Source organism: Cervus canadensis, chromosome 15 (genome assembly GCF_019320065.1).
Source record: "Cervus canadensis isolate Bull #8, Minnesota chromosome 15, ASM1932006v1, whole genome shotgun sequence".
NCBI classification, from domain to species: Eukaryota; Metazoa; Chordata; class Mammalia; order Artiodactyla; family Cervidae; genus Cervus; species Cervus canadensis.
The window spans coordinates 7,445,571-7,457,587 of NC_057400.1; the positions used below are offsets into that span (position 1 = coordinate 7,445,571).

The window sequence follows — 12,017 nt, forward strand, 5'->3', positions numbered from 1 at the left end:
AAATGAAATGCTGCATGGAAAAGAGCTTTGGAAACACCGAGAGTAAGAAAGTCATCTTCAGGATTGAGAGACGTTCTAGCACCATGCAAAGGACATGGGCCCGGGCTTTGGACTCAGTCCTGGGTTCAATCCAGGCCTGGCCCTTGTTGGCTGCATTGTTGAGGCAAATGGTTACCTTCCCCAAGCCTCAAGTTCCCATCTGATTCATCAAGGAAAGTCAGTGTCTCTCAGACAGTCTTGGAGGATTAACTATGATGATACTGTTATGCCCGATGTCCGAATCCCCGAGCGGGAAGAGAGAAGGCTTCCAAGACAATGCAACTCGCAAAAAAAGGGAAGTTTATTGCTGGCTCGAGTCAGGGCTTACTGCCGCAACCAACGCAGTGGTGCAGGGTCAGAAAGCGCTGAGCCCGAGCTGTTACCCAATTTATAAGGTGTGCATAAGCAGTTGGTAGCTGGCTTAAGTGGATTGGTTACATGTTTGCAAAGTAATCTTATTGGCTCAAACCTTCACGGGCTTTTCAGCTTTCCCCTGATAGGTTCCCTTTTCCTTACTGGGCGCATATTGATTGGCTGGCTCCAGGTGGCCTGATAATCATGTTACCCTGGAAAACCAGGCCTACTCCTAATCTAGGCTGCCTGTCATGGCGCAGCCTCACAATACACCCAATTATTTAAAAACTCCCCAGCACATGGTGGGTATTAAATACATGGTTAGTTCCCCACATGCTTCCTTCCACCCTCTGAAATTGTGTTCTCAGGCAGGTTCTACAAAGCCACAGACAGCATTGATGGCTTCCCAACAGAGCATTTCAGATCCTTTTCTCAATACTCTGAGAGACAGAGCCTCCTACTTAAGGAACAATGGCTTCCCACAGGCCAGAAATTGATTGAATTGCCCGAAACAGATGTCGTTTTGCTTTTTTCACTGGTGATCACAAGGCTCTGGTATAGAACACAGAATCCTTGATGCATTATTTTCTTTTTTTGTCTTTCCATCAAAAAGGCAATACATCCAGTCATTACAGAAACTATTCCTGCAACACGAAAGTCTATATAGTAAAAATGGCATATCCTTGCCGCATGCACTTTTTCTAACGCACATTTAGGATGTCAGAGAGACTAGTTCATAACATTTTTCCAGCCTGAATCTTGAACCGATTGAGAAATACGAGGAAGACAGTGGGACCCAATATCACTTTTGTCGGTGATAATGGTCTCAGAGAATGTGGTTTATATTTGTGGACCAGAGGGGAGAAACCACCACCTGTCACTGACCACGCTTGATCAAGGCAGTCAGAACCTTGACTTCCAACGACAGCCTGGGCCGGGGCAATCCAGTTACAGGCTCTCTGCTGGTGGGAACGCTATGAAAGGAAAGGGTGAGTGTGCGTGTGTGTGTGTGTGTGTGTGTGTGTGTGTGCGCGCGCGCGTACATAAGGACTCATGTCAGTCCTTATGCCAAAGACAGCATTTAGGTAGAGCTCACTTCACTTCCATGTGTGGGGAAGAGGGTGAGGGAGAGGAGACATCAATGAGCTAATGAACTTCAAGTGCCTGAGAAAAAGATCCAGATAGAAGGAGACACAAAAGGAAAGGGGACCAGCGCAGAAAAAGAAAAAACTGGGTCTACAAAACCCTCTGAGGGTGCCTTGTACTGTACTGAGAGGCCAAAAGCCAGCCTTCAGGAGATCCGATGAAGAAGGAAATGGCAACCCTTGCCGGTATTCTTGCCTGGAGAATCCCATGAACTGAGGAGCCAGGTGGGCTACTGTCCATGGCGTTGCAAGCTGTTGAGCGACTAAACAAGGAGACCTGAGCCCTAAGACTCAGGATGAGCAGCTGCTGGGCGCACTTGCCTAATACTGAAATAGCTTCCCGGGGAACCAGAAAGCACAAAAGCTCCAGCACAGCCCCAAACGCTGGGATGAACCGATGGTCCTACTTGGTCTCACCTGATCATCAAAGGCTTCTCAGTGTGATGGAGCTCATGTGTGTGCAACTTTCTGGAAGGAGCGTAAATATCTAATAAGAAAGGGGAAAAAAAGTGAAAATCGGAAATGGAGCAGCTGCCCCCCCGCCCCCCCCCCCCCAAGAATAGTGCCGTAGGGATTTAGCGAGCACCGGCTGTGTCACAGGGCACTAGTACAAACTTTTCACCCAGAAGGTGGGCATTATCAGATGTACTGTTCGGATGAGAACGCTGAGGTTCCAAAAGGTGGCCTCCTGCCCATCCTCACGCAGCGCAGCGGTGGCGGCGCTGCCCCGGACCTTGGGGAGGGCTGTTTTAGTCCGCGGGGGTGTGGCAGTGGGGCCCGCCGAGCCTAGCCTGCGGGAGCCGCTCTAGGCCGCGCGTCCTCCCTCCACCTCCTCCGCAGCCGGCCTCCGCGCTGGCCCCCGCCAGCCGGCCAGCCTGCCGGGGTGGGTGGAGGAGCGCACGCCGCGCCGCGTCCTTATCAACCGGCGGGGCGGCGTGGTGTGGGGCCACGCGGTCAGAGGAGGCGCAGTCCCGGGCCCGCCGCGGGTGGGGCCATGGCTCCCCTGGGCGCGGCGGCCACCCGGGGTCCGAGAGGCGACAGGGAGCGCTGAGTCCCGAGCGGCGGTGCGCGCGGGCAGGCGGCCGTCGGGGCGCCAGGGGAGCGCACGCGGCACCATGCGCCCCCGCCTGCCGCCACTGCCCGGGCTGCTGCTGCTCGCCTGCGCCGCGCACGCGGTGAGTACGCGCCCTTCCGCGGGTCCCCCTGGGGGTGAGGGGTGGAGGGGGCCCCCCAGATCTTCTGCTGGGCAGTGGGAGGCGTTCCTCCCCGTCCTTTCCCCACCACTATGATTTTTGTCTGCTCCTCTCCGGAGGGTCCTCTCCTCCGAAATAAAATCTGTATGTTCCCCGGGCGCAGGCAGCGCTGAGATAACCCGCCTTGCCCTTCACCCCACCCGGGCGCTCCTGGGCGGAAATTCGGGAGCCGCTCCCGGTCAAGCCTTTTGTGTGCGGGCACTTTGCCTGCAGTGTTTCCTTGAAACCTCATCATCGACTTTCGAAGTTGCTATTTTCACCCTCACTTTGCGGACAAGGAAAGCGAGACTTGGAAAGACCAAAAAACTTGCCCCGAGAAAAGACAGCTGGAACCCAGCCTGTCTGCCCCAGAGCCTTGCCATTTGCACGGACAGCGGCTGCGGACGGGGAGACCTCCGAAAGCTTTGGCTGTAACTGCCGCTTCCTCGTTGGTCTTGTGGGTTTGGCTCCGCAATGTCGGTGGGTCTGAGGACTTCTGGGAGCAGCTGGTCTCCCCAAACCAGGTCCAGGGAGGAACTGGCAGAGAAAAGGAAGGCAGCAGAGTGAGTGGCTTATGTTGCTTTCTCAGAAACTCCAGGGAGTCCTGGCCTCTGCCTGTGGGGTTTGTGAAAGAGGGCGGCTGCGCCCAGTGGGGAGAAGGAGCGGTGAGGAAGGGGCGCACAGATTCCAGAGCTTCCCCTTTCCACCAGCATTCCAAACAGGACCCCACCGCCTCAGTCCCAAGAAACTCCCCAGGGAAAGCACTTGGGAACTCAATTCTGAGCCTGAAGTCTCTGTCCTGGGCAAACCCTTCCTGCAAACCTGTCAGTGGCCCTCCAGTGGTCCTCTCCTGGTTGGCTGTAAGAAAGACCTGCTTCCGGAGCTGGTGGGAGTGTTGGCACCAGGAGGCCCAGCTCCTGTGTATCCAGGGTGGGCTTTGCGGCTCTCCTGTGCAGCTCACTGGTGTTAATAACTTGGAGCCTCCTGTCCTCAGCGCTGCAGTTGGAAGGTGCTAGGACAATAGCACCTGCTGGCAAGTCTGAGCTCCCACTTTGGGGAAATGCCACCTGAGACATGGGGACAGTTCAAAGCCAAATTCAGCCTCCAAGTGTGTTGTTATTTGGTGCCCAGAGCCAGGAGGCAGCCCTCTTAGTGACCTCGCCCCCCCCCACCCCGACCCCACCCTCCGCCAGCCTCCTTTTTAAGTATCTGCAGTAACACTGCGGTTGTCAGAAGAAATCACCAAGTGGCTGGGTCTTCAGGACTAAGGTTCAAAGTACATTTTAACCTCCAGCGTCATCTTAGGACTAAACCCAGGGGAAAATGAGAACCTTCCCTTGGTTCAGGTCTTCCATGTGCCTTGGAAGGATGCTTTATTATGCCCTGGTCCACTTTCCTCCTTTTACAGGAGAGCAAACAGGTACCCACAGAGAGCAGGGACCTGCTCCTTATCAGTAAGTTTGTGGCAGCTCCAGGACTGGAGCCCAGATCTCGCCATTCTCAACTGCCCAGGGCTCTGTCCGGGTTGTGGCTTGTCTTTGCTCGCATCTTCATCTACTCACGGACCACTTTATGTTCCTGCCAGGTGGTTTCCTGTGTGTAAGTCTTGGCTCTCTGGTGATTTTATGGGCTTATCCAGATCTGAGGTTCACACTTCTTGGCAGAGAACTCCTTCAACAAATAGGGATGGAATTGCCCTGCTTCGGTTGGAGGATTTCCCAGACTATGGAACCCTGCTTTTTTTCTGTTTGAGTGGTCAGACATTTGATCTTGAAACTGAAGGGCGTTCACACAATTCTGTATTCATTCTGTGCTTCCTCTTGAGGGAAATCATAGGCAGATTCCTAATTGGTGGTGGTGGGGGATCACTAAGGCCAAATTGCTTATTACTACTCTCCCCAACTCCCCACCTTTCCATACAGAGAGATGTAGGGAGGGTCCCTTGAAAGTGGACCAAAAAGTGCTGATGGCTGCTGGGGCAGGTTTTTGAGACCCCCATGAGAAGCTCTGGCCTCACCTCCCCTTCCTGTCCCCACCCATGTCTCTCATGAGGATTTTTACCTGGAACAGTATTGTCATTATTTCCCAGGGCACCTGTCCTTCCCGTCTTCCCCAATATGTTCACTTAGAGCTTGAACCTTGAGACTTAGTCGCACTCATCCTTTATCCTTAGAACCTGTCGTATCAGAAGAAAGAGTCAATGACGTGTGTGTGGGCTGAATGAATGAATGAAGTGATGGTGCTATCCATAGTGGCTGCCCTCAGCTGGGGCACTTTCATATAACAACAGGTAGTGAAGAATGACATCTTGCAAGCAATCATTGCTTACAAAATGGTACATAAATGTGCCAGGCAAAGGTGTAGTCTCTCAGGGGTGGGCTTTTAAATCCAGGGCATCTGGCCAACTGCCCGCCTGAGAACCTGAGTGAGTTAAGTGGGGTACAAGGGGCTACTTTTTCCTTCAAGCAGGGTTTCTTAACTTTGACACTGTAATTCTGGGTATTAAATCTGAGCTTTCCACAAGGGATGCTGGGACAAGAGCTAGGCCCTCCCCTGGCATGGGAGGGAGCGAGAGGGTGGAGATAGTGGTTAGAGAGAGGGGAGCAGGGGGTGGGGGTGTCCAATGCATTGTATCTTCTCTCCAAGTTGTGCCGACAGAAAGTGTCTCCGGACACTGCCAACTGTCCTCTGGGAGCAAAACTGCCCTGGTTGAGATCTACTGCCTTAAAAGTTATTATGTCTCAGGGCAAATGTGTGAACAAGTTTCGTAATAGGTATCACTGGATGTTGGATTCAGGGTAGTGGGGTTGGTGACAGGGAATCTGAGCTGGAGACAGAAGCAGGTGTACCAGTGAAAACCCATCTCCGGATGAGACCTCTGTAGGGCATGGGTTCCTTTGGCTTCTCCACCCTCCCTTCCCACTCCCCCGCGTCCCTCTTCATTTCTTCTCGGTTGATGGCTCAGAAACACAAAAACTCTAAGGAGGGGCTCTGGCATGTGGTGGTCCCCACCCCTTTCTGGACTGCATCTGGACCCAGAGGTTGACAAGCTGGGTGAGCAGAATTTTAGGAAGGCCTGCAAGGTCACCAGAGGATCTGACTACTGATGCCTCTTAGAGAAAAGTCACTGGGAGCTTTGTATCCCTGAACAATATTCTGAGGTAGTATTGTGGATTTCTTTTTTGAGTTTTTGCTATTCCTAAAATTCATGTGACTGATGACCATGATGATGATGATGATGATGATGGTGAAGGCTTCCCTCACTGAGTGCCTACTTCACACCAGATACTCTGCTAAGCTGTGCCTGGCATTACGTGACTTCTCTCACCAATAGTCATCATCCCCACTGTGCATGTGAAGAAACTGAGAGTCAGGAAGAGGTGAAACCGTTGGTCAAGTCACCCAGCTGGACATGATGGTGTAAGGACCCAAACCCAGCTGTTCTTAACCAGCACATGCATCTGCTTCCAAAGAGAGGCCGCTCTGGTTTCTGGCTCCCGAGGCGCTGTCATGAAATCTCTCCCAAACCACAAAATGACAATAACTACAGTTTAATCTAATCACTTTATAAAAGACAAACCAAATACGGAATTACACACAGCATTTTATTGAGGGTAGCCAGAGATGAGCTTGGGGCCACAAATTCAAACGAACAGGAGAGATGCTTCCCACACTGTTTAGGGGAGTCCTTTAGACTTTGGCTCCCCCTTTAGGAGTTGCTACAGAGCTCCCCTCCTGTCCTGTCCCCCAAATCCCCTCCCATGGCACTGGAGGGCACAGATCTCTTCCTGGCACCCCTTGTTGAAAGCCCAGACTCCACAACCAGGATTAGAGCTCTGCCCCTGGAGTGGCCCCTGGTTTGGCCCCTGCATCCCTGCCCTTAGCAAGCTGAGGTCACCACTGACCTTTGCTCGGGCTCTGGAACAGCCTGCAGCCCAAAGTAAGACCCACAACACTCAGATTCTATCTACTTGCTTACATGACAGAGTATGTAAGTATTCATGAGGATATGAGAAAGCAGGGATCTCTTGGGGCCCACTCAGCTTCAATATTCTATGTCTGAGAGAGTCCAAGGGGCATCTGGGGAAGGGACCTCCCTGGTGGGTCATCTCCTGCTGGTTATGCTGCCAGGATTCCCGAGTTTTCCAGTCTTTTCCAGAATCACCGCATGCCCGACATCAACTTCCCTCTCTCTTGGCTCCCCGAGGCTCCCCTTGGAGTCTTCTGAGATTTCTGATCTTACCCCATCCTTTCATTTTCAATAGATGGGTTTACCTCCCATATCCCGAGAGTCGGAGAATGAACATCCCCTGAGCAGCCTCTTGCCCTCATAGATGAATCTAAGTTGTGCCCTCTTGTTCCTGGCATCCTGCCCTTCCTTTAATGTCATGCCATGACAGAGCAGCGCAGACTGAGGGGCTTCAACAGTGGAAGTGTTTCTTCTCGTAAGCCTGGAGGCTGGATATCCCAGATCATGGTTGGCTGCCTGCTCCTCACCTTTCCTCTGACTTCTGAGAGAGTAAGTTCACTGATACCTCTTGTAAGGACCTTAATCCTGTCAGATTTGGGCCCCACCCTGTGACCTCATTTGACCTTAATGAACTCCTTCTGGGCACTGTCTGCTAACAGAGCCACACCCGAGGTTAGGGAGTCAATGTATTCTTTGAGGGACACAGATATTCAGTCTGCATCACACCTGAGTGGAACAGAGGCTTTGCTCCGGCCCCCTGCTCCTGACCTCTTCCCCCCACCATGCTCGGTGGCTTTTGTCCTGAGATGACACAGAGGTAGCCTTCTACCGCCTCCTCTTGACTGGGTTTCCCATCAGCTGGTCAACCTGCCCAAGCCCATCCAGCCAAGTGACAGAGGAACTCTACAGCTCTGGCCATGGTTCCTCCGCTATCGCTCATGGCCAGCATTTTGGAAGATGCATTTATGATCCCTGCCTCCACCTCTGTCCGTTCCTCAGCCTGCAGCACCCTGGCTCCCACCCGTTCCCCACTCGCATCAGTCTCAACAGGCCCTGCGTTGTCCCACTTTCCCTAGACACGGCGTGATCTCTGTCCCACCCAAGGGGACCACATGGTTGATGAGAGGTTGGACGTTATGACTAATGACATCAAGGCAGCGAGCACATGTCCTGAGTGTTCTGGGCAAGGTGGGCAGGGCACCCACGGGACTCCAGCCTCTTAGAGACACTGGGTGCTGGGACACTCTGTCCCTCTCCCTCTTCCTCACCTGGGCGCCTGCCTTTCACAGGCTCGTGGTTCCCACTGCGCCTCAAACGAGGTTTTCCCTCTTTCGTGGCTTCCCCGTGTCTCATGGGCCCTTCCTCTTGTGTGACCCCTCCTTTTGCGTGGTCCCTCCTTCTGCTCATCTTCCCAGCCTGCGCGGGGCGCTGTCTCAGGCACTGTCTCTGGCTCTTGCTCTCGTTACGCTGCTCCCTCTTCCCGTGTGAGTTTCCTTGGCCATCTTAAGGTGACACAAATCCAACCTTAACCATGCTCATCCCGCTTCAGCTGCTGCCCAGCTCACACCTCTGGTCCTTGTTTTCCCTGCTGTTGGAGTTGTTGAGGTACCCAGAGCAGACACAGGAGCCACACTGGCCCCTGTCCCATCTGCGTGCCTCCCCTCTGCCAAGGGGATGTCATCGTGCCTACGCGGTGCAGTGCCTCCCAGGGGCTTCCTGCCACTGCTTGTGGTCCGTGGTGACCTGGCCACTACCTTCCCCGCATGCTCCCGCCACAGGCGCCTCCGGACCCCGTGGAGCCTGTGAGCTGCGGCAATAAGATCCGTGTCCGCTCACCTTTGATTGCAGGGCATCCTAGGTACCCAGTAAGTGTTAGATGACATTCTGGGTTTGGAACTGGTTGTAGGATTGAGTTCCCTCTTTATTTCTCACTGTGTAAACTAGACTAGTATCTCTCTTTTTTCCCCTGTGAAACTATTCCTTTCCAGTCTCAGATGGGCAGTTGACGAGCAAAGTGTGTTGAGTTTCTTCCCTTCCTTTGGAATTCAGTAGTTTTTCATTGGAGAAGGCAATGGCACCCCATTCCAGTACTCTTGCCTGGAAAATCCCATGGATGGAGGAGCCTGGTACGCTGCAGTCCATGGGGTCGCTAGGAGTTGGACACGACTGAGCAACTTCACGTTCACTTTTCACTTTTATGCATTGGAGAAGGAAATGGCAACCCACTCCAGTGTTCTTGCCTGGAGAATCCTGGGGACGGGGGAGCCTGGTAGGCTGCCAGCTATGGGGTCCCACAGAGTCGGACACGGCTGAAGCGACTTAGCAACAGCAGCAGGTGAATAAAAGCTTTTTCACTCCTGAAAAGATTCAGAAGTTGACCTCCTTATATGTGCTTTCTCAGGAAGTTACTGTAGAATGTGCTTCTGAAGAACAAGGAAGCAAAGCCAAGAAAAAGACAGGGAATATAGGAAATGGAACTGTGACGGCAGGGGGGTGCTGGGGAGAGGCCCCCTAAAAGCACAGTCAGGTATCAGGCCCCATTGGCAGAGGTCTGTGGGAGAGAGGGATCCAGGGATAGAAAGAATAGAGCTCTTGATAAATGTCTGTCAGAGCTGTTGGAGCATTTGGATAAATTAACCCTATCTACCTAGATAAACTAATCAAATGAAAACGCAAAGTAAATTGTTGACCACAGGAAAAACAAAATGTACAAGAAGAGACATAATCGTTTTACATGGCTAGACTCAGCAGTGAACGATATTTCATAGTCAAAGTAAGTCATTATAAATACAGACCATTCATTTAACTAAAAATTAAGAGAAGGATATATCAATATATTATATAGGGGGAGGGAAGTATCTGTAGGGAGGTTTAAAAACATCTAAATCTTTCTCTTCCATAATAGAGAGTTTTGGATAATGTCTCAAATTGATAAACCAAGAAATAACAGTCTGAGATAATTTTGAAATACAGAGATAAAATGAAAATATACATCTAAAAAAAAAGAAAGTGATTTTCTCTGGAGAGCAGGAAAAGGTTAGGCAAGGGAACTGCTGTTTTTCGCTATAAGCACTTTAGTACTAGGAACAATAAAAGAAAAAAAAAGTACCTATCCAAATTTGATTTTTAAAAACTATTAAAAGGGACCTTTTCAAGAGTAATAGCTCTTGCTTTGAGGAGTATTTTATATAAATTTTAGCAGCACCTTCACTTGTTTCTCCTGTGAATTTAGAGGAAAATTGTCAAGGGGTGAACTATAGAGCTTAGTCCGTTTTTGTCTTAAAAAGGTTTTTTTGGCTGTGCTGTCCAGCTTGTTCAATCTCTGACTAGGGATTGAACCTGCCCATGCCCTCGGCGGTGAAAACACAAGTCCTAAGCACTGGATTGCCAGGAAATTCCCAATATTTCTAAATTTATTGATTATATAGAAACATGCTCAAGCATACATACATTTGACTTCTAAATATCAGCTTCTTCTTTCCTCTAGGAAAACTTAGATGATAAGGGGGCTTTTTTCCCCTTCATTCTCCCTCTGAGGCATCTAACAAGCTGTTGCTCCATGAACATGATCTTCCCAGCCACTCCCAGCTACACTGATGGCCCCACTCTGTCACCGACACCACTGTCTGCAGGCCGCAGACTCATCCGCAGACTCAGCCCTTTCAACAGAATGCTCTTGCTGTCACACAAACTGGGTGCACACGTTTATGCAGTTGACATGCCACCACACAAAATAATCTTGGTTTATTCAGTTTTAATGAAAGGACTAAGGGTAAATGAAATGTGGAATGACCTACTTCACACCCACTAAGATAGATATTGGAGCTTGCCAGGTTATGCTAGTGGTAAAGAACCTGCCTGCCAAGGCAGGAGGTGGAAAAGACGCAGGTTTGATCCCTGGGATGGTAAGATCCCCCGGAGGAGGAAAAGGCAACCCACTCCAGTATTCTTGCCTGGAAAATCCCACAGACAGAGGAGCCTGGCAGGCTACAGTCCATGGGGTCACAGAGAGTCACGACTAAAATGACTTAGCACAGCATAGCACAGCACAATAGATATTATTAAAACGGAAGAATAAGGGTTGAGGATGAGGACGTAGAGAAATTAGAACTCTGTGCATTGTTGGCAGGAAGGTAAAATGGTACAGCTCATGTGGAAAGCAGTGTGGTGGTCCCTTAAAAAAGTAAACATAGAATTACCCTATGATCCAGGCATTTTGCTTCTGGATATGTACCTAGAAGAATTGAAAGCAGGGACTCAAAGAGATACTTGTACACCTCTGTTCTTGGCTGCATTATTCACAATAGCCAAGAGGTGGAAACACCCAAGTGATGAGTAGATGAACAAAGTGTGGTCTGTCCATACAGTGGAATAGTATTCATCCATATAAACCAATGAAATTCCAACAGATGCTACAACATGGATGTGAAATGAGACACAGAAGAGCAAATATTGTATAATGCCACTTACATGAAGTATCTAGAACAGACATATTCACAGAGTCAGAAAGTAGCATAGAGGTTGCTGTTTAATTGGTACAGAGTTTCTGTTGGGCTGTAGAAGTCCTGGAAATGGATAGGAGTGATCACTGTACAACTTTTCATTTAATACCACTGAATTGTACACTTAAACATGATCGAAATGGCCAATGGTATGTGTATTTTGCTACAACTTAAGAAATTTAGAATTAAAAGAAGCTGAACTGTCCTCTAATGATTATTTTTCCATTGTTGTTGTTTAGTCGCTAAGTCACATCTGACTCTTTGTGACCCTAATAACTGCAGTGTGCCAGGCTTCCCTGTCCTTCACTATTTCCTGGAGTTTGCTCAAGCTTATGTCCATTGAGTCAATGGTGCTATTCAACCATCTCATCTTCTGTCACCCCCTTCTCCTCCTTCCCGCAATCTTTCACAGCATCAGGATCTTTTCCAGTGAGTCGGCTCTTCCAATCAGATGGCCAAAGCATTGGAGCTTGATCATCAGTCCTTCTGATGAATATTCAAGGTTGATTTCCTTTAGGGTTGACTGGTTTGATCTCCTTGCTGTCCAAGGGACTCTCAAGAATCTTCTCCAGTACCACAATTCGAGGCCCCAGCCTTTGGCGCTCAGCATTCTTTATGGTCCAATTCTCACATCTCACCTGTAGTCAAAAACCATAGCTTTGACTAGACAGACCTTTGTTGGCAAAGTGATGTCTCTGCTTTTTAATACACTGTCTAGGTTTGCCATAGCTTTCCTTCTAAGGAGCAAGGATCTTTTAACTTCATGGCTGCAGTC

General features: G+C 50.2%; 1 protein-coding gene across 1 annotated transcript in view; it reads left to right on the forward strand.

Moving 5' to 3' along the window:
- Nucleotides 1–2,323: 2,323 nt before the first annotated feature.
- SCTR (secretin receptor) overlaps nucleotides 2,324–12,017 on the forward strand; it is a 67,797-nt gene continuing 58,103 nt past the window's right edge. Inside the window, exon 1 of the mRNA XM_043488148.1 lies at nucleotides 2,324–2,713. Coding sequence (XP_043344083.1) covers nucleotides 2,654–2,713 — 60 coding nt within the window. The 5' untranslated portion in view covers nucleotides 2,324–2,653. The remainder of the gene's footprint in view (nucleotides 2,714–12,017) is intronic.